General features: G+C 45.8%; 4 protein-coding genes and 1 long non-coding RNA gene across 5 annotated transcripts; 3 read left to right on the forward strand and 2 right to left on the reverse strand.

The window, feature by feature from the left end:
• The first annotated feature begins 742 nt into the window (after nucleotides 1-742).
• On the forward strand, nucleotides 743-2,231 carry LOC127768684 (uncharacterized). Its single transcript, XR_008016608.1, has 3 exons — nucleotides 743-1,190; nucleotides 1,270-1,392; nucleotides 1,522-2,231. It is a non-coding gene; the product is annotated as an uncharacterized LOC127768684 (long non-coding RNA).
• Nucleotides 2,232-4,342: 2,111 nt separating this feature from the next.
• On the forward strand, nucleotides 4,343-8,865 carry LOC127765603 (probable galactinol--sucrose galactosyltransferase 2). The gene is made up of 12 exons (XM_052290540.1): nucleotides 4,343-4,418; nucleotides 4,533-4,745; nucleotides 5,115-5,350; nucleotides 5,468-5,558; nucleotides 6,138-6,186; nucleotides 6,367-6,458; nucleotides 6,529-6,642; nucleotides 6,717-7,416; nucleotides 7,513-7,580; nucleotides 7,771-7,905; nucleotides 8,007-8,224; nucleotides 8,312-8,865. The coding sequence occupies exons 2-12, from the start codon at nucleotides 4,555-4,557 to the stop codon at nucleotides 8,737-8,739; spliced, it is 2,322 nt and encodes a 773-aa protein (XP_052146500.1). The 5' UTR covers nucleotides 4,343-4,418; nucleotides 4,533-4,554; the 3' UTR covers nucleotides 8,740-8,865.
• Nucleotides 8,866-9,348: 483 nt separating this feature from the next.
• On the reverse strand, nucleotides 9,349-10,268 carry LOC127768104 (dirigent protein 15-like). The gene has a single exon (XM_052293627.1). The coding sequence runs from the start codon at nucleotides 10,178-10,180 to the stop codon at nucleotides 9,623-9,625; it is 558 nt and encodes a 185-aa protein (XP_052149587.1). The 5' UTR covers nucleotides 10,181-10,268; the 3' UTR covers nucleotides 9,349-9,622.
• A 2,406-nt stretch (nucleotides 10,269-12,674) lies between these two features.
• Nucleotides 12,675-16,479, reverse strand: LOC127768338 (uncharacterized). Its single transcript, XM_052293894.1, has 4 exons — nucleotides 16,214-16,479; nucleotides 14,227-14,856; nucleotides 13,715-13,890; nucleotides 12,675-13,630 (listed from the first exon to the last, which is right to left on the reverse strand). Exons 1-4 carry the CDS (start codon nucleotides 16,216-16,218, stop codon nucleotides 13,029-13,031), a joined length of 1,413 nt encoding a protein of 470 aa, XP_052149854.1. The 5' UTR covers nucleotides 16,219-16,479; the 3' UTR covers nucleotides 12,675-13,028.
• A 981-nt stretch (nucleotides 16,480-17,460) lies between these two features.
• Nucleotides 17,461-20,346, forward strand: LOC127767283 (DNA-binding protein EMBP-1-like). Its single transcript, XM_052292562.1, has 9 exons — nucleotides 17,461-17,790; nucleotides 17,880-17,993; nucleotides 18,129-18,232; nucleotides 18,309-18,363; nucleotides 18,462-18,510; nucleotides 18,596-18,768; nucleotides 18,900-18,977; nucleotides 19,571-19,696; nucleotides 19,838-20,346. Exons 1-9 carry the CDS (start codon nucleotides 17,578-17,580, stop codon nucleotides 19,964-19,966), a joined length of 1,041 nt encoding a protein of 346 aa, XP_052148522.1. The 5' UTR covers nucleotides 17,461-17,577; the 3' UTR covers nucleotides 19,967-20,346.
• The last annotated feature ends 143 nt before the right edge of the window (nucleotides 20,347-20,489 follow it).

Consider the following 20,489-nt stretch of genomic DNA (forward strand, 5'->3'; position numbering starts at 1 on the left):
TTAATGCGTGACTCTCCATTCTTCCACACAAGATTAACTACATGGACATCGAGAAATGTAAATATTAATGAATCGTTTGTTTACGAGAAATGACTAGTAGCATGTTTAAATGGATGATAAGTAGAATTACTTATCCTTGGTCCATGTGCCAAGATGAAATATGACTATCAAAGTAGATGGAGGGAGTATATCAAAACTTTGCTGGATAAAATTTGGCTCGAATCCAAATCTGCCCGTAGTCCCAAGAAAAGTGGCTCCTCTTTCTCATCATTTCGGCTGACATGAGTCAAGTGAAGATGGGCTTGATTTGGGCCAGTCGGAAGTGGAGCCTCCGAGAGGAGTCCTAGGGTGCGGCCCGGCATGGAGGAGGTTGAGAACTGAGGAACAGAAGAAGGAATAAGTTCACCAGAGGTCCCTCAACTTAACAGCGAGATTTTCTAAGTTCCCTTAACGACAAAACCAGAAATCTTCACCCCTAAACTATACAAAACCGTCTAATTTGGGTCCCAAGATAGTATAGATGGCTGGTTTTGATGACGTGGCATCCTAGTCAGCAAAAATAATAAAATAAATATGTGAGGGCCCATATCTCACTGAGAGAAAATGATGTGGCCCCACATATTTTTTTTCTTTTCTTTTTCTCTGCTCTTCTCAACTTAGTTCGCACGTGTAGGCGAGCAAATGGCAGCCGACGGCGGAGCGGGAGCTGCGGCGCGCTGGAAAGAAGCGGGAGAGGGGGAGAGGAGGCGGCCGGCGCCAGAGAAGGGGAGAGAGGCACCCGGCCCGATCGCCCGTGAGGCCGCAACGGCAGGAGCGGCGGCCGGCGCCGCCTCTCCCCATTCGGAGGCGGGAGCGGGTGGAGCAGGCGGGCGGCGCGCGGGCGGAGCAGGCGGAGCATCGGCGTCAGCGCGCGGCGTTAGCGGGCGAGCGCGGCCGCGGCGGTGGGCGAGCAACGGGTCTGGGCGCAGGCGGCGCGCGGCCGGAGTAGGCGGAGCGGCGGCATCAGCGGTCAAGCGCGGCTGCAGCGGCGAGCGAGCGCCGACTCCGGGCGCGGCCGGAGCAGTGCGGCGGCGGCAAGCGGCGGGCGAGCGGCCGATGAGGTAGTCGGTGACGGAGAAGAATACTTCAATAAGCTTCACTAGCCGCCGCCTCCGGAGACGGAGAGCTCCTCGTCGGAGTTCTAATCCAACGTAGCTGCTGCCTCACAATTTCAAGCATATATATAACTACTTGTCTAAACGATTGATTATGTTGTGTTTGAGAATTAAGATGGCGGATCCAGTGAGTAGCATGAAGCATATCACGGAGATGGCTCTGAAGATCAAGCATGCGGTGGAGACGGTCCAGAGAAACAAGGAGGACTGCCTCCAGATCAGAAGACGAGTGATGAGAGTGAGTATACTGTCGCTGCTGCAGGAAACGGAGAACATCTTGAGCAACCCGGCAATAAGCGCCGCGTTGGAGGATCTCGCCGACACAAATTTCTCACTGCACTCCTACCTTTTTTTACCTCTGTAACAGCAGGGAGAATGGGCAAAAGTGGGAGCGGCGGCGATGGCATCGGCATGCGGTAGGAGCATCGGCGGTCGTGGCGGCGCGTGGTGGGAGCGGCGGCCGTGGCAACGTGCGGTGGGAGAAGCAGTGGCCTCGGCGACGACGGGGAACATGGGTGACGGTAGGAGCGGGGGAGGAGTCGGCCCGCGGCGGGAGCAGCGGCGGCGTGCGGCGGGAGTAGCGGTGGTCGTGGCGGCTGCCGCCGCGACGGCGGGAGCGGTAGAGGCGTCAGCGCGCGGTTGGAGCAGGGGAGGCCGCGGCGGCGTGCGGCAACGAAACTGACATGTGGGCCCCACCTACTTTATTATTTTTTTGGACCCAAATTAAACGGTTTTTTTTTTATAGTTTAGGGGTGAAGATTTGTGGTTTTGTGGTTAAGGGACCTCAAAAAATCTCGCCGTTAAGTTGAGGGACCTCCGATGAACTTATTCCACAGAAGAAAGGAGATTGGAACAGAGGAAGAAGGTGTGCTGTGGTGTGGCTACTGACATGTGGGCTTCACAAGTTTTCTAAAAAAATTTCTGACTAATATGCCACATCAGCAAAAATAACTCTCCATACTGCTATGAGATGTAACTTAAGGTTGGGGTTAAGATTTTCGGTATTACGATGTAGGGATATGATTTAAACTAATTATTTCTCTCCTCTCCCGTCTCCCTCATCCATCTCTCCCCCATGCCCGCGGGAGCATCGGGGCCGAAATGAAACCATAAGCTAGCGTTGGCATAAAAACATTATAAACTAGTTTCATATTAATCTATTTGATTTAAAATGGGCTGGTTCAATTCAGCTCTAATCCAAAGATCAAACAACAGGTAGACCCCCTTGTTAGCAACAGGACCCGGGATTTGGCCCTGGACTAGCTAGGAGACAACTGAATGTGGCCCGAATCTAAGACACGTCTACGTTGTTCCATTAATGTCGGGGTAGGGATATATCATGCCAAAAAGGTAAATCACAGCGCAACAAGCTTTCAAGTTAAGTACACTAGAGTAGTAATTTAGACGAGCTTAATTAGGTTGGTAGATTTCTCGAAGCAGCACGAGCAGAGAGCATGTACAGTTTGCTCGTCTTTTTCTTCACTAATCATCCTACTAGAACATGTGCAATGATACTCTACTACACTCCTTAACATAGAGATGATAATGCTAATATGTTCAACTGCGAAAATTAACACCGGACGAATAATACACTGCATTACCGTTATTGACATTATAAGTAAATTCAGTATTTCTATCAATTAACGGCATCTTAATTATAAGTTGGCCCTGAATAATCACGCAGCAATGAAGCAATCAACCATGGCGTGCACGACACGAGCAAGATCTGTAGATGTCCTGAGTAGTACTACTAGTTTTGAATTCAAATTTTCATATGAGTAAATTTTAAGTTGGGTCATTATTTGATAAGCTAGTCCTGAGTTTAAATCTTCGTAAGAACGAGATCGGGTAAAAAACACCCTTATATATATAAAAAAAAACCAAAGTGTTCAGCTGATCAGCTGTGTGTTTCATCACAACTACTTTTGCTGGGATGGAACCGATTCAGGCCCATCCTGTGCCCAGCCTGACGTGGATCCGGCACACCGTTGGATTCTTGAACACGGGCCCAACTCGTGCCTGGCCCGGTCACGCTTGGTTGATCCAACCTCACTTTCCACGTGTTGCTAACTTTGCTATGCTCACATACAAAAATAATATTCCCTCCATTTCAAAATGTTTGACACCGTTTACTTTTTAGCACATGTTTGACCGTTCGTCTTATTTAAAAAAGAATGTGAAATATGTAAAACTATATGTGTACATTAAAGTATATTTAATAATGAATCAAATGATATGAAAAGAACAAATAATAACTTAAATTTTTTTTATAAGACGAATGGTCAAACACGTACTAAAAAGTCAACACAGAAATTCAGATAACACTCCCACTACTTTTTAACACACAATAAATCAATAATTAGTGCCATAGGTGACAAAATACATAAAGCAAAAACACAGAAGCAAATCAACAAACACAGACAAGAGACCTAGAATTCTCAAAAATCTGGAACAGATCACACCCTGGAATGCTGGAACATTCACCTCTGGAATCTGGATCCTTCAAGAGACACCAACAACTAGTCTATCAGTATCCTAGATGATCACCTACACGTGAACCTACTCCTCTCCGGGTCCACAAGTCATCCACACACACAATCTCCTACTCTCCAACCATCTCCTGAAATCCCCCATTTTCTTCATCATCAATCAAGGCTGATCAGATCAGAAATGAAGATATTTTTCGTCCAGAAACCTCAAAGCTGGAGTGACTAGTGAGCACTTTAGGCCCTGTTTAGATCCCACCCAAAACTTTACACATTATCCCATCAAATGTTTGAACACCTGTATGAAGTATTAAATATAGTCTAAAAAAATAACTAATTGTATAGATTGCGACTAATTTGCGAGACGAATCTATAAGTGACAATGTAGTGCTACAGTAAACATGTGCTAATGACGGATTAATTAGGCTTAATAAATTCGTCTCGCGGTTTACCGACGGATTCTGTAATTATTTTTTTATTAGTACCCGAACACCATACGTGATCTCTTATATAATATCCGATGTGACACGCTAAAACTTTACACCGCTGAATCTACTGGTAGTAAAATGACCAGAGTAGAAACATCTCTACTAAGTTTTTACCATTTCGAGCATGCCACGTGGCACCCCAGCAGAGCACCTCACACCCACAGCTCCAGCTATATAAGCACCTCCCAGCCACACTACCTCTCCCCCCAATCTTGGTTGAGAGGGCAACTAATACTACTAGTATAGTGTATATTGCCACGCTAATTACTAATTAGCGTGAAATAAACCAGGTAACATTTTCTTGATTAGCAACTCAACCATGAACCATGATGAGTTATTAGCAGGGTGATTATTTTTGAAAGATTAGTTTGTTAATTGAGTGTGAATTTGTTGGTGTCTCAAAGGAGAAGCAGGGTAGGGAGGAAGATGACGGTGACGCCGAGGATAACGGTGGCGGAGGGGAGGCTAGTGGCGCATGGCCGGACCATCCTCACCGGCGTGGCGGACAACATCGCGCTGACGCACGCCTCCGGCGCCGGGCTCGTCGACGGCGCCTTCGTCGGCGCCACCGCCGACGAGCCCAAGAGCCTTCACGTCTTCACCTTCGGCACCCTCCGGTGAGTGAAAGAAAAAAAAATCAAGAACACATCAAGAACAAGAATAATGCAGTGCAGCAACTGAGAAACAGTACTAGAAATTTCTGTCCTTTTCGGAAAGGCAACAGTAGCAGCAACAATCTTCTCCAGCTTTCTAAGAGCTTCCAGGCCACTCCCGTTTCAAGCTCCATTTCGAATTTCTATTTCGTAAAAGAATAATTTGAATATCAATTTAGTAAAATTGATTAGACATTTGCTTACTGTTTTATTTGTTCATTAATTACAAAGTGTTTTGTGTTATGCTGCTCTCTTCTCTCTTTTTTTACTGTTGGGGTTAACAAAATTTTCAAGAAAAAATTGATTGAATTGGCTGAATTTTTTTTTTACCAGGGATTTGAGGTTCATGTGCTGCTTCCGGTTCAAGCTATGGTGGATGACCCAGCGGATGGGCACGTCCGGCCGCGACGTCCCGCTGGAGACACAGTTCATGCTCCTCGAGAGCCGCGACGGCGGCGGCGGCGGCGGCGAGGCGGTGTACGTCGTGATGCTGCCGCTGCTGGAGGGGCAGTTCCGGGCGGCGCTGCAGGGCAACGACCGCGACGAGCTCGAGATCTGCATCGAGAGCGGTAAGCCATACTGCCCAAATCCTGTGCTGCTTTTGCTTGCGCACGAGACGGTCTCGTCGTCTCCGTCTCCGTTCTGATGTGATGCGTGTGGCTGCGACGCGACGCCGCGGCGAGCAGGTGACAAGGCGGTGCAGACGGCGCAGGGGACGTACATGGTGTACGTGCACGCCGGGGCCAATCCCTTCGACACCATCACCCAAGCCGTCAAGTGCGTGTCTCACCTTCACTGAATTCTTTTTCTAATCAAATATACTACTCCCTCTGTTCTAGGTTAGAAGACGTTTTGACTTTGGTCAAAGTCAAACTGCTTTAAATTTGATTAAATTTGTAGAAGAAAGTAGTAACATTTTCAATCCAAGATAAATTTATTATGAAAATATATTCAATTATTGATTTAATGAAACTTATTTAGCATTATAAATATTATTATATTTGTCTATAAACTTAGTCAAACCTGAAACCGTTTGACTTTAACCAAAATCAAAACGTCTTATAACATGAAATGGAGGGAGTATTAAGCTTTGATAAAGTTTAGAGAAAAATATCTTAGCATTTTAAACTCAAAACAAGCATATAATCAAAATTTTATTCGATGTTAGATTTAATGAAATTAATTTGGTATTGTAAGTGCTGTTAAATCTTTCTATAGACTCGGACATATTTATAAAAGTTTGACTTAGAAAAAGTTCAAACAAATTATAATTTGAAATGGAGGGAGTAGTAAAATTTGGTTGAGATCCAGGTGAAATTTGATTGTTTCTCTGACGACGACGGTGAGAAATTGCAGGGTGGTGGAGAGGCATCTGCAGACGTTCCACCACCGGGAGAAGAAAAAGGTGAGATATTTTTCTAATTCTTCCGGTGTTGATTGACGCGACAGCGACACCATTGCGGCGGCGCGCCGGCGCCGGCGCCGGCGCTGTCTTTCGCTTTCCGTTGCGTTGCGGTTGCGTCGCGCGGCGGGATGTGAATGAATTTGATTGATTGATTGATTGGTGTGTGCGCTACGCATGCAGTTGCCGTCGTTCTTGGACTGGTTCGGGTGGTGCACATGGGACGCCTTCTACACCGACGTCACCGCCGATGGCGTCAAGCAAGGCCTCCAAAGGTTCGCTTCGGTTCATTTGATGAAATTTGAATTGGTTTTGGTCTGAATTTGGGATGTGTTTGGTGTGCAGCTTGGCGGAAGGCGGCACGCCGCCGCGGTTCTTGATCATCGACGACGGGTGGCAGCAGATCGGCAGCGAGAACAAGGAGGATGCCGGCAATGCCGTCGTCCAAGAAGGCGCCCAGTACGTGATTTTGGCAGCAAATGCTGTTTCCTGTTTGCAATGTGCAGTAACAAGTGTGGATTGATGGGTTGCAGGTTCGCGAGCAGGTTGATCGGGATCAAGGAGAACACCAAGTTCCAGAAGACGACGACGACGGCAATGGCGGATGGCGGCGAGACGGCGGCGTCGGCGGCGGGGCTGAAGGCGTTGGTGGAGGAGGCGAAGAAGGAGCACGGGGTGAAGTACGTGTACGTGTGGCACGCCATGGCGGGGTACTGGGGCGGCGTGAAGCCGGCGGCGGAGGGGATGGAGCACTACGAGAGCGCGGTGGCGTTCCCGGTGCAGTCGCCGGGGGTGATGGGGAACCAGCCGGACATCGTCATGGACTCCCTCTCCGTGCTCGGCCTCGGCCTCGTCCACCCGCGCATGGCGCTCGCCTTCTACGGCGAGCTCCACGCCTACCTGGCGTCGTGCGGCGTCGACGGCGTCAAGGTGGACGCGCAGAACATCATCGAGACGCTCGGCGCCGGGCACGGCGGCCGCGTGTCGCTCACGCGCGCGTTCCACCGCGCGCTGGAGGCGTCCGTGGCGCGCAGCTTCCCCGACAACGGCTGCATCTCCTGCATGTGCCACAACACCGACATGCTCTACAGCGCCAGGCAGACCGCCGTCGTGCGCGCCTCCGACGACTTCTACCCTCGCGACCCGGCGTCGCACACCATCCACATCTCCTCCGTCGCCTACAACACCCTCTTCCTCGGCGAGTTCATGCAGCCCGACTGGGACATGTTCCACGTATACGCTTCGTCGCCATTGCTGCTCAATCTACTGCTCTGTTCCTGAATCCAAGATGATGATGATGATGGTGGTGGTGATGTCATGAACTTGCAGAGCTTGCACCCGGCGGCGGAGTACCACGGCGCGGCGCGGGCGATCGGCGGCTGCCCGATCTACGTCAGGTGAGGCTCAAAACTCGCATTCATTCGCCGTCGCCGGTGGATGATCCCTCCATGGAGGGAAATCTGGAATGATTGCCGGTGCTTCATGGCATGCCTGAAGCAGAGGCAATCTTGAGCCAGAATTGCGTCGTGTGACTTCTGAATTTTGACGCCGATCTCATCTGATCTGTTCGTCTCGCTGAAATGTCAGTGACAAGCCGGGTAACCACAACTTCGAGCTTCTCAAGAAGCTCGTCCTCCCCGACGGCTCCGTGCTCCGGGCACGGCTCCCCGGCCGCCCCACCCGCGACTGCCTCTTCGTCGACCCGGCCCGCGACGGCGCAAGGTAAGCTCGCGAGCAGCATCCGTTCTGCCATGGCGATCGAGCATTCAAGCCGGGTGAGGTGAGGATTTGATGTGATGTGGCCATTGGGGAATTTGGTGCAGCTTGCTCAAGATATGGAACGTGAACAAGTGCACCGGCGTGGTGGGCGTGTTCAACTGCCAGGGCGCCGGCTGGTGCCGGATCACCAAGAAGACGCGCGTCCACGACGCGGCGCCGGGGACGCTCACCGGGTCAGTCCGCGCCGACGACGTCGACGCCATCGCCGACGTCGCCGGCACGGGCTGGACCGGCGACGCCGTCGTGTACGCCCACAGATCAGGTCAGTGCCCTCTGCCAGCCACAGAACATGACCTCGCCGCCATCGTCGAGCTCTGACAACGTGCCATACCCATGATTTTTGCTTCAGGTGAGCTAATCAGGTTGCCCAAGGGAGCGACGCTGCCGGTGACGCTCAAGGTGCTGGAGTTCGAGCTGTTCCATGTCTGCCCCGTCATGACGGTGGCGCCGGGCGGCGGCGGCGGCGGCGGCGTTACGTTCGCGCCGATCGGCCTGCTCGACATGTTCAACTCCGGCGGAGCGGTGGAGGAATGCGACGTCGTCCGTGCCCTCGACGCCGCCGGCGAGGCTGAGGCCGAGGCCGAGGCCGCCGTCGTGCGCCTTAGGGTCCGTGGCTGCGGCCGGTTCGGCGCCTACTCCTCCCGGCGGCCGGCGCGGTGCGCGCTGGACGCCGCGGAGGTGGAGTTCAGCTACGACGCCGACACGGGGCTCGTCGCGCTCGACGTCCCCGTGCCGGCACATGAGTTGTACAAATGGACCGTGGAGATCCAGGTCTAGGAGGAGCCTGATTCCTGTGATTCTGTGTGAGAGGAATGGAAAACATATAATGCTGTGCCCCTGCCTGAATAAACCCTATATGTACCACTGAACAGTTTGCATAAGCAATAATAAATTACTACTCTGTATGATGATGCTATACTCTGTTCTAGACTGAATTACTGCTTCAATTGTAAATTATAGTTGTGTTAAGTGTGTTTGCAATTTGCAATGAGGTTTACTACCATGGGAGTGATTGGATTCTCAAGAAAAATGTTGAATTTCATATAAGAGAGATGGAGCAAAACAAATATCACAATAATCAGGGAAGAACAAGATCGGCTTACCATTGATTATTATTATGTTTTTTTTACTCGGCATGCTTGTAAGGAAGAACAGGTATCTGCAACCAAAAGGAAAAGGAGACTAGAGTGCTATGTGTTAGCAGTAAATTAAGGCCTTGATCAGAGAGAACTTCGTGCGCAAACACAACAGAGAATTTATCGGTGTTTCAAGGGGGGGGGGGGGGGGGGGGGGACTGAAAATGGATGTCTCTGTTTTTGAAACGCATGGTCAAATGAGCAAAGTTGAGAAAACATGATCAAATTAAAAGTTAGCCTTCAAAATAGGGTTAGATGCACAATTGCGCCTTAATGAAAACAGCAAACATAATGTTTATTCACAGTTCCACACATCCAAAATGGAGATTCAACCAGGCAAACATTTCTACGAATTTCCATGACATATCCATCTCCTGGAGAGTAGACAAACAAAAGAAAAGAAATGGAAAACATAACCTGACAAACCCAACCACAGATCACACTTATTGTGCTCCAAACAACGGAAAGCACGGGCATAATAACTAAAACAACTCAACTCTTATTCCAAAAAAAAAAAAAACAACTCAATGGTGCAAGAGAGTCACATTATACTCTATGATCGCATCGCCGTTCACGTTGTCCAGATAAACAGTCTGAAGCAAGGCGAAACCTCGAGCCATCCTGAACAAACCACGGCCACCAACAATGGCGAGCTCCCTGCCATTCCCCTGCATGACCGGGTTCCGCGAGTACACGACGAACGAGCTGCCTTTGTAGGGGCCATCAGTGAGCTCGAAATCGATCCCAAGAACAAGCGTGAGCCCTTTCTTGGCTGTCGAAATGTACATCCCCTGCGCATTCCCAACCACCTTGGATTCTCTCTGAGGCCCCTCTGTCAGCAGATCATCGACCACATAGATCGTGCTGAAGGGTACCGGATTATCAGGCTTGGGTACAGCGTTCTCAGCACGAGCAACTGGGACAGCAGTTGGATCCTTCCCACTGAGGGTGTCGTGCAGGTAGAAGAGGAGGTTGGTGACCTTCTCTGAACCTAGCTGGGAATCTGCAGCATTGCAATGGATGGAGATGTGGATGAGGAGGAGGAGGAGGAGGGAGAGGAAGAAGAAGGATGGGGCTCTCATGGTGTTCTTGCTTTTGGTTTTTGGATCTCTGAATTCTAAAATTGAGTTTGGTACAGAGATGGGGTGTGATTTGGTTGTGTTTTTATAGCCAAATGGGTGCATATCCTTTTGGTATATATATATGGGAATAATTTGTGGCCATTTTTACTGGTACCAGATGCAAAGGAAAGGAATTACTTGCCAAACCAATCAATGTTTGCAATGGCTGAGCATTATCCTCGTTGTATGTACACCTAAGTATGAGTGGTCAGAAGTAGTAATTGTCAGCCATTAGTGGTGTGCATGAATGTGTGTGTTTCCGCATAGGGAATGTTAGAGATCGAGGGGTGTTAAACACTCTCCCTAAAATAACAGTAGTTAAGAATGGTAATTGGTGAGTGAGTCATAGCGAGTTGTAGCTTTTGATTCCAAGATAAACAACACAAGAACATTGCCCAAGTTCTTGTGTTAGTGCACATTTTGTTTCCTTATTTCTTCTTTTATCTGTTCTCCTTGTCGGAATACGCCATAATGAGTGATCAATTGGGTGTGCGATCTTGTGATTTGGCAACATTACTGTGATGATCCATTTAGAGGATAATGACCTATTTGATTTAAGTTAGTACTCAATAATTAACTGAAAAATCATAGATGCGTGAAGAATTGTCGTGATGAAAAAGCTCATTATGTGCACGCTTTCTAAATTACTAAATGATGTATTTTGTAAAAAAAAATATATAGAAAACTACTTTAAAAAATTATATTAATCTAATTTTAAAATTTTAAGTAGTTAATAATCAATTAATCACGTGCTAATGGCTTATCTTGTATTACGTATCTTCTCAATCCTCTATTTTTCTATCCTGTCAAACACATCCTAAGTAGTTCTTGATGACATAACTGCTATCTTCATACTAATCCAATCTAATGATAAGAAAAATATTGATGATGTGGCTTTGTGTATGTGTTACTTTATAGGAATTATTAATATTTTCAATAGGTATAAACTATATAGGAAAAATAGGCATGCGCGAAGAATGGAATAGACTTGTCGCCGACATGACTCGGTCTCTCGGTAGTTCTCCGAGATATCAACGGACCAAGAGAACATGAGCATCACAGGTTGGCAAAAGCTAGTGCCAATCAAACGATCAGTGCCAATTATATTAAGGCATCATGTTAGTAGTATATATAGAAATTAAGTTGAACTTTTCTCAATGATCAACAATTTGCGCGTGCTCTAAGGTACGTAGGAATATGCATATCCATGTATATATTATATATTCCAAGATAGTATGGTAAACTGATTATTAAAGTATGCATATCCACATGGATTATTCCTAACCGATCATATGGTCAACTGATCATCATATAGTATATGCACGTCCACGTGGATTATTTCCAACGGATCATATCAACTGATCATTACGGCCATATGCATATCCACATGGATTATTATTCCCAGTTGATCGACATATATACCGGCTTCTATAACCTATAAGTTAGTGTGTGTGTCAGGGTTTCCCAAACCGCCAGGGCCGGGGTTACCGCGCCCCGGCGGTAAGCACGGTTACCGCGCGGTAACCGTGAAAAACCGTGCAAAATTTATCAAAAATTTAAATTATTTTTTAAATTTATTTGAATTTAAGGAGGTTACCGCGGTATTTATATTACCGTACCCCGCGGTAAGCTCGGTAACCGCGATTACCGGCGGTAAGGGAAACCCTGGTGTGTGTTGTGTACATATGAATATCTAATTTCTTTTTTTTTACTCTAGACTTCTTTTTCAATATTTTATTTTTAAAATTCGGAATTTTCTTTATTTGTAAATTGTATTTCTATACAAACTCTAGGCTTTTCTTTCAATATTTTTTATTTTTTTAATTCTGAACTTTCATTATTTTTAAATTGTATTTCTATATGCACTCTAACCTGTACTTTTATTTTTTTCTTATTTTTTAATTCCGAATTTTTATTGGTTCTAAATTTTATACCGGTATGGACTCTAGTCTTCTGTTTCAATATCCCTTATTTTTAATTTCAAATTTTAGCTATTTTAAAATTGTATTTCTATATGGACTTTGTTTTTATTTTTCTCCGATTAAAATGAGAATTTCTAAACTGTGAGAGCGAACGTGAAGGCTTTTTTCTATTACTTTAATAAGTTAATAGATTTTTTTTCTTATTCCTTTCCTTTATTTCTTCTCTTACACGGCTACACAAATTAGTATAGTTTGAAAAGGTTGATACTGAGGTTGGACTGAATATAGAACTGCAGATGACGGAATATTCCAGATAACAGACATGGAAATTAGAACAGCTTGCTGGAGCTATTTCATGCAAAATGGCTGAATGCCTTCTGCTCAGTCTTTGCACATACAGCACTAGAAAAGTATAAACAATAAACAAAAAAAAATATAAACAATAAACAATGTCAAATTGGTTCTAGTACTGATGAATGAATGTAACTTATTTGTAGATAATGAATGTATATAACCTGTGTGCCAGAAAGTAATGTCAGCAATGTCTAGAACGGATGATTATCTTTGTAAAGTTCAGGTTTACAAGAAAATTCCCTAGCCAAGTAAGCAGAAAGATTAAAAGCTTTCCGTTTATCTACAAAAAAAGTTAGAAGAAAATGACAGACAATGTTTTGCTTCCCTCTTGACTCTTGATATAATAATTATACAACAATTCATCGTGTGTTTCTGTGGTTTTCTTATCTGCCTGAAGAAAGTGGAAACTGTATTACTCAACTGCAACATTTCAACTCTGAACATAAATTTTCAGTTGGTGCCGAAAATCAGATACTTGTAGTAACTGTTGGTCACTAAACCCCTATCACCCCTTACGAGCAAGCATTTGATAATCATATTAGCTCCTGCTCCTTGACACTAGGCAATCTTCTAACATTTTCTCGATCGCGCTTGAACACAAAGTACAGTGGGCTGTAGAACAAGAAGCACAGGCCAAAAGGAACAATCATCATTGTCAATAGCCCCCTCGAGAGTGCATACGCCCCTGCTACCGATCCATTTTCCAGATTGACGGTCTTTGCGTTGTAGCCATAGATCTTCTCAGTGACCATGCCAACAGCAGGAGCAGCCAGGGAGGCAAATGAACCCTCGAACGCGCGGTCGAAGGCATAGATCATCGTGCGGTGCTTGGGAGGGACTACCTCCGCAAACATGGGGTTGTTTGCGCAAGTAGCGCACCAGCTGATGGTAATCCCCATCAAGAAGAGAGTGACAGCAAAAGCAGACCAGTAGTCGACTGACTGAGGAATGACTGTAAGGAGGATCCAAGAGAAAGGGATACCCATGAAGGCGCTAAACTGAGCACACATGATGCGAGCTGAATCAGGATAGTATTTTGACAGACGGTCTGCAATTACTCCGCCTAGAAATGATCCACTGGCACAACCGATAGCAAACATGCTGTTTAGCGCTGCTGAACTGCTATTGTCAAAACCTGATAAAGTTCAAGAGTGTCAATGTCTTATGACGGGAAGGAAATAATTTCAAATATTGTATAAATGTCTATATATTTGCATACCAATGAGCTCAAACCACATTGTGAAGAAAACTACAGCAGTCCATGGCAATGAGCCAACTATGCCCTGCAAGACAATGATTTGAAATGTTCGCACTTTCATGACAGATCTTGCTGCTATCCAGGAATCCTTCCAGATGGACTGTGGAGGAAAAATACCATTACCGATCAAATGCGACCTGTCATTTACATTACGTTGAAATGTTATATCTACATAGGTAATGCACACATACTACCATTACCACATAACTAAATGGAAGCTAATGTCGGATCAAATTGTCAATGTCACCGAGGACGTTAGCTTAGCTCAGGAATTTTACAGCTAACAGGAGGCGCATCTGAGGAAGCCTCAAGTATAACGTTCAAAATTTGGAATATGGGGGGAAATCAACATTTGACAATCAAGTATACTACATTACTACGTATGCCTTCATGATAAAACTACTTAAGCATTATCATTCAGGCCATTAAAAGGAAATTGATGAGTTCCTTGTAAAACGTGAAGAGAACTGTACCTCTCATGGTGGTCCTCGTCATCACCAAAATGGCTTGGAGACACTTTTCTAGGATCAACCGTGTAAAAGTAGACAAGAAGCCCAATTAACAAGCTAAGAAATGCAACCATTAGAAATGCAAACCTCCATCCTGGCAATCCCCAGTAATCCCTACCAGCCATGATTGTTGCTAAAATACTTCCACCTATACCACCTATTGAACCAATGAGGCTTAACAAGCCAAACCCTGCTCCGCGTGTACCATCTTTGTAGCTATCAGCAATGAAGGATTGAAGTGCCGGTATTACAATGGCTAGTCCAAGACCATTCACAGCTCTCCAGAATGCAACCTGCTGAAAATACTGGCTGACACCAACAGCCCCTGTTGATACAGCCCAGAAGACTGTCCCTATAGCAAGAACTGCAGGGCGATCATATTGAAGTGCAAGGACACCTGCCAAGGGAGATGCTATTGACTTGAGAAAGTTCATTAGAAACGTAAGATACCCCAGATCAGTAGGACCAGCGTTGAAAGCAGCACTGACTTCCTTGTAAACTGCCGGAAGGAGATTCTCATCAGCCCGCTCCATTATGGAAGCTAGGTTGATGAGGATAAGAGAAACGGAAAAACCAAAAAACATCTTCTTTGCCCTGAAAGAAGAACACATGTTAGAGAATGGTTACAAAAAACAAACCAAGGATAATTTATTGATGAATTTCATGTAATCCTGGGGATATTTTTCAAACAGAGAGATAGTTTTGGTTCAATCCTATTCAGCTAATTTTCACTCCTTAGCATGGATCTTAAGTTATATAGCAGGGTTTTGCAAAAGTACTGCATAGTTAATGAACATTAATCACCGTCAATGTAATCACATTTACTCCGCATATAAAAAGTAGTCATATGACCCAAAAGGATTTCCTTTTTGCTCTTTTTGCATGTTTTGGCTCTAAATATGATAATATGACAAGAAAATGAAAAGGCGCATAATAAGGAAAAAAACTTAAAGCTTTATAGATGAAACAGTAAAAGAGTATATAGGGCTCCAAGTGACATTAGCTAGCTTTTAACTCGACGTCTCTCATGGAACTGAAACTTAGGACCAAGCCAATTGGATGGTGGTTAACCTGTTGGTCACTGTGAAAAGACATGCTTCACTTTAACTCTTTAAGCACTTTAAGCATCCAGAAGAAAAAGGGAACAATGGAAGAATCGGAAGTCTTCTTCCCCATCTTTCATGAAAAAGTACTGGACAATGCTTTTATGTTTCGCAGAGAATTACATAAAATATCTGGCACGAGGTATCATAGGAGCATATCTGCACAAACTCCTTGGCGATTACAGGCTCACAGGTGTCATGATAAGATATATATTTGATTTTCATTTGGTGGAGAAAGGAAGAATTCATAATACAGTCAACGTTCCTGAATCTGGTTGGAATGTTTCATATTCAAGCCTAACATCCATACAGCAATATGGCATTCCCACACTTGTGCATCTGAATCAAAATCAGTAAAACCACCTTAAAAATCACTGAGCCATTATCCTGCGCTCCTTTCTTGCCTTGAATACTACACGATTTGATCTTTCCAAATCCAAGCCGGACTCCCAAGCATGAGCAAGAATATTCCCTGAATATTGGACACCTAAACGCATTGTTCAAGGACACATCTGCATTTGCTTTCATCAGCAAAAGATTCTGATCCACTCAGAGGCAGTGGTCAGAGAAGAACCCAACCCCCATCTTATCTAGGACCAACTCATTCAGCGAAAAAACGCCTAAAACCAGAAACAAACAACAACGAAAACTGTCCATTGGTCTAATTAGGAGGGGGAATCAACACCATCAACTCATCCAGACAGCCTACTAATTTACTCCTGGAGCGCCAACCACGCATTTTTCAGATGCGGCGAACGAGCGATACCAACCAATTGGCCCCCGCACTATAGGAGTGGACCTGAAATCCAACAGGAAATCACCTTTACAAGACAGAATCAAGAACTGACCTCATATTGGGACAGTGGGGGATGAGCTCCTCCTCGCAGAGCCGAGCCCGCGCGAGATCCGCAAGAACCGCACGCTTGCAGCTGCGGTTACCTTGCTCGGATCGAGCGAGCGAGCGAGAGAGAGAAGAGCTGCGACTATGCGAGGCAAGGACGAGGAAACTGATGGGTGATGGCGTTCACGAGCGCGACGGATGCAAGGGTGCCATGTGTTTTGTTTGCAAGTTTCCTCCGCTTCGCCTTTGACTTGATTTTTTTCTGTTGAATCTTTCGGTGCTTAACTCTCTTTTTTTTTTCATAAAGATATTCTAGTTCTCAAATTAATTATGACAGTGATTTTCGGCGTTGATTTCTTCTTCCCTTACTTTCAGGGTGAGAAATGGTTGTGGTCTTATCCGAACAGGAAGTATGACGGAAAATTCTTGCATACACTACCTCTGTTTTTTAATATATCATGTCATTAATTTTTTTTATAAATATTTAACTATTTATCTTATTTAATTTTTTAATATAAAAAATAAGTCAGGCTTAAAAAATATTTAATAATATATCATATCACAATAAAATAAATAATAATTATATATTTTTTAATAAGATGAATGGTTAAACTTATCTGAAAATCAAGAGGGTAGTAGTCATTTCTATGAGTAAAAAATGCTTGTACAAAGTGAAAAAAAAACTAACTATTAATCTTTCGATAGATTTATATCTTCAAATCTTGCAGAACTTTTAACCAATAGATATAACCCGTTTTAAATAAAAAAACATGTCAAAAATTGTAAATCTAGAGAGAATTGTAAGGATCTAATTTTGACGCAAGTTGAATATATAAGAACACAAATAATGATGCAAAATCCAACGGACGAAAAAGTGAAAGACAATAGCCAAAAATCTGGCGCAAGTGAAATAACAAATCAAAAAAAAAGAAAAAAAATGGTTAGCGAGTTAGCGTTGAACTTAGAACGGGCCTGGCCAACATGGCTAATCGAGGGCCCACGTACAGGCCTATGAACGGCCCACTTCATGCCTCGCATTCGTGCAACTCCCCCCAGGTCAGCACGAAACCAGCAGTGTCCGACACATCACCTCACGCACCGACAGACAGGTGGGCCCGACGCGAGGCGACCCGACTCGCGCACCGCGCGTGTGCCACCTACACGGACACGTGGACCCCCCACCGCGCGCCCGTCCACGTGTCATCCCCTCTGGCTCGCGCGCGCTGCGTGGGGGGCAATACACCCAAACCAAACCGACGCGCCGCCACGCGACGACACACCCGCCGCTCTCGTCTCGCTGCTCCGCCGCCGCCTCCGCCGCCGCCGCCGCCGGGAGCCTCGCCTCGCAGACCCCACTGTCTCCCGCGCGCCATGGCATCCTCGGCCGCCTCCCCGTCCTCGTCCAAGTCCGACGACGAGCGGCGGCAGGACGGGGACAGGGACACCCGGGACCCAGCGGCATCATCGGCGGCGGCCGCGGCCGCGGCGCAGACGCACGCGGAGTGGGCGGCGTCGATGCAGGCGTACTACGCGGCCGCCGCCGCCGCCGCCGGTGGCCACCCTTACGCCTGGCCCCCGCCGCAGGTACGTGAATTGACGTGCGCGCCCTTTTTTTTTGGGATTTCGCGCTCGGCGCGTTGTGGTTTTCGTCGAGTGTTTGATTAGGGTTCTAGCAGCAGCAGCAGCAGCAGCATCTCATGGCGGCGGCGGCGGCGGCGTACGGCGCGCCGGTGCCGTTCCCGTTGTACCACCCTGGAGCTTACTACACGCACGCGTCCATGGCCGCGGTGAATGCCGAGCACCCCGCTCCCTGTTTAAATTTGGGTTGTTCGCTGTAGTGATATGGGATTCGCGGATTCGACTATCCAGTGGTGACCATGCGACGTACGGTTCTTGAGAATGGTTTGCTGGGATCTGTGCAGAGCGTGCCTCCCATGGCTGGTTGCGCCGTGCCATCTGCGGCGGCGGAAGGGAAGAGCAAGAGGAAGACTTCCGGTGGCCCCTCCGGCGAGGACTCCTCCGGGAGGTACGTCTCTTGGGTTTGCATTTGCGTGTCTGTTTGGTTGGTGAATAGAGCTCTCAATTAATAGTGGTGTTTACAGTGGCGACGGTGGGAGCGAGGATTCATCGGAGAGGAGAGATGATGCTGACGAGAAGGTGCGTTCTTGAGCATTGCCAAAATCAAAACATATGGAGCTATTTTCAGAAGTATTCAGATGGTTATTTTAGTTGATTCTGATGACCTTTTTTTTCAGGGTTTGTCACCTGCAAAGTGGAGAAAATTGGGTCATCCAGACATAGAAGGTTCGCAGTCGTAATGCTCTTTGGTATACAAGGATTAGTTCGTCAGTTGAGGTGTGTGAGAATGAGATGGTTTGGCAATTTTCAGGTGAAACATCTCAGGCTGCTGCCATGTCTGAGCAGAATCCTGTGAAGGCGGCACCGAATTTGAATATCGGGATGGATATTTGGAGCAATTCTACAATGGCCGCCATGCCCTCAGGACAGGTGGAGGTGAATGCTGGGACGCATTTGCGGCGAGACAAGGCTTTGTCTCAGATGGTATGTTTATCCCATAAACTGGGAGCATATGCTGGCAGTTAATTATCATGAACGTTTTGTAGTCACCATTAAGTAGTGCAAAGTGTTCCTGCTTACCACGATCTTCGTAAGCAAATATCATTGTTTTGCAGGATGAACGAGAACTGAAGAGGGAGAGGAGAAAACAATCTAACAGAGAGTCTGCGAGGAGATCGAGACTACGGAAGCAGGTAGGGTCTCTGATAGATAAGACTAGTTTCTTGCCACATGAGAATGCTGCATCTTGGTAGTATGTTATCCTGTTTGCGACATCTCAAATGGCCACTGTTGGATTTATGATCCAGGAAAGACCCACATCTTTCTGTCACCCGCCAAACTATCCTGTTACTTTTTATGGCCTGACAAACGTAAGAAAATACTTGCTCAGGGAAAGTTACCAACCATCTATAAACCTTGGGTAAGGAGATATATTTTATTTTTGAGATGCTTTCTACTGTTGCCGGGACTCTTGGCTTGATTATATTTGGAAGGTTGAGCTGTTAACCTTGCTGTCCAGGCTGCCCCTATAACATTTTAAGAACTGATAAATTACAAATCTGAAATTTCACAAACACATTCGGTCATCCACTCTGGCACCTTGGGACACAATTTATTTGATTTTCTAGGTCAATGAGAGAGCCATTTTTCATGACTAGTTAGTGGTATAGAACAAGTTTAGATTTATCAAATTCCACATTTTCTTATGGAAAACAAAGCTTTCTTCTTCTTTTTTTTTGACTAACAAAGCTTTCTTATTGATTATGTATTCTTGTTACACTGCCAGCAAGAATGTGAGGAGTTGTCCCAGAAGGTAACTGACCTGACAGCCGTAAACAGCACACTCAGGACAGAACTCGACAAGCTTAAGAAGGACTGTGAAGACATGGAAGCGGAAAATTCGCAGCTAATGGTGAACACCAATCCCCTCTTTACTCGTATTTTGCCATGTGATCATATCAGAAGAATTCTACCCTATGTTCCAAAGTTATCCTTGTAATAGCTAGCATCTCACTTCTCAGTTTCTCACTATGAACCTTTGGGGCTTTGGCAGGATGAGATGGTGCAGTCCGAGGGCTCTAGTGTTATAGCCACTTTGAGCATCAAGATTGACACGTCAAAAGACCGCCATGGTAGCAGTAGCCAGCTAAATAAGCACACAAATGATGACAGCAAAGGGTAGTTTGATTGATTGAGAACATGAACTGGAGGTTAACTCTACTCTACTGAGACCATGAGACGATGTGCTTTAGCTGCTTATTGTTACCCCCATCACCATCAGCTTGTTGGTCATTGCTTTCTGGAGCTACCATCGTGTGTGATATTGAGTTTTCGTCACCTCATGCTTTCGTGAGGGACCTGTAAATTGTCAAGCGGTACAGCTAGTTAGTATTAGTTAAGTGGCTAAGCCACCGAGAAGTGTGTACTCCAATTGATATTATTTCTGTAATACCTAAGCCTTATTATAGTTGCGGACTTCTTGCGATAATGGACAGTTTTTGAGTCCTGATGGTTCAGTGATCAATAATATTATGGAAATACAAACATCATTTTAATATCTCGCTGTATTACACGACATTTTTCTGCTACTGGCAAGAATATGCTCATATCAAGTTCACGAGAGATGCTGAAAACTCAAACGTAAATAAGTTCTTTGGCTTTAGTTTTTAATATGTTTTCTTTTAAATAAGTTATCTAGGCATGGT

This window comes from Oryza glaberrima, chromosome 3, assembly GCF_000147395.1.
Source record: "Oryza glaberrima chromosome 3, OglaRS2, whole genome shotgun sequence".
NCBI classification, from domain to species: domain Eukaryota; kingdom Viridiplantae; phylum Streptophyta; class Magnoliopsida; order Poales; family Poaceae; genus Oryza; species Oryza glaberrima.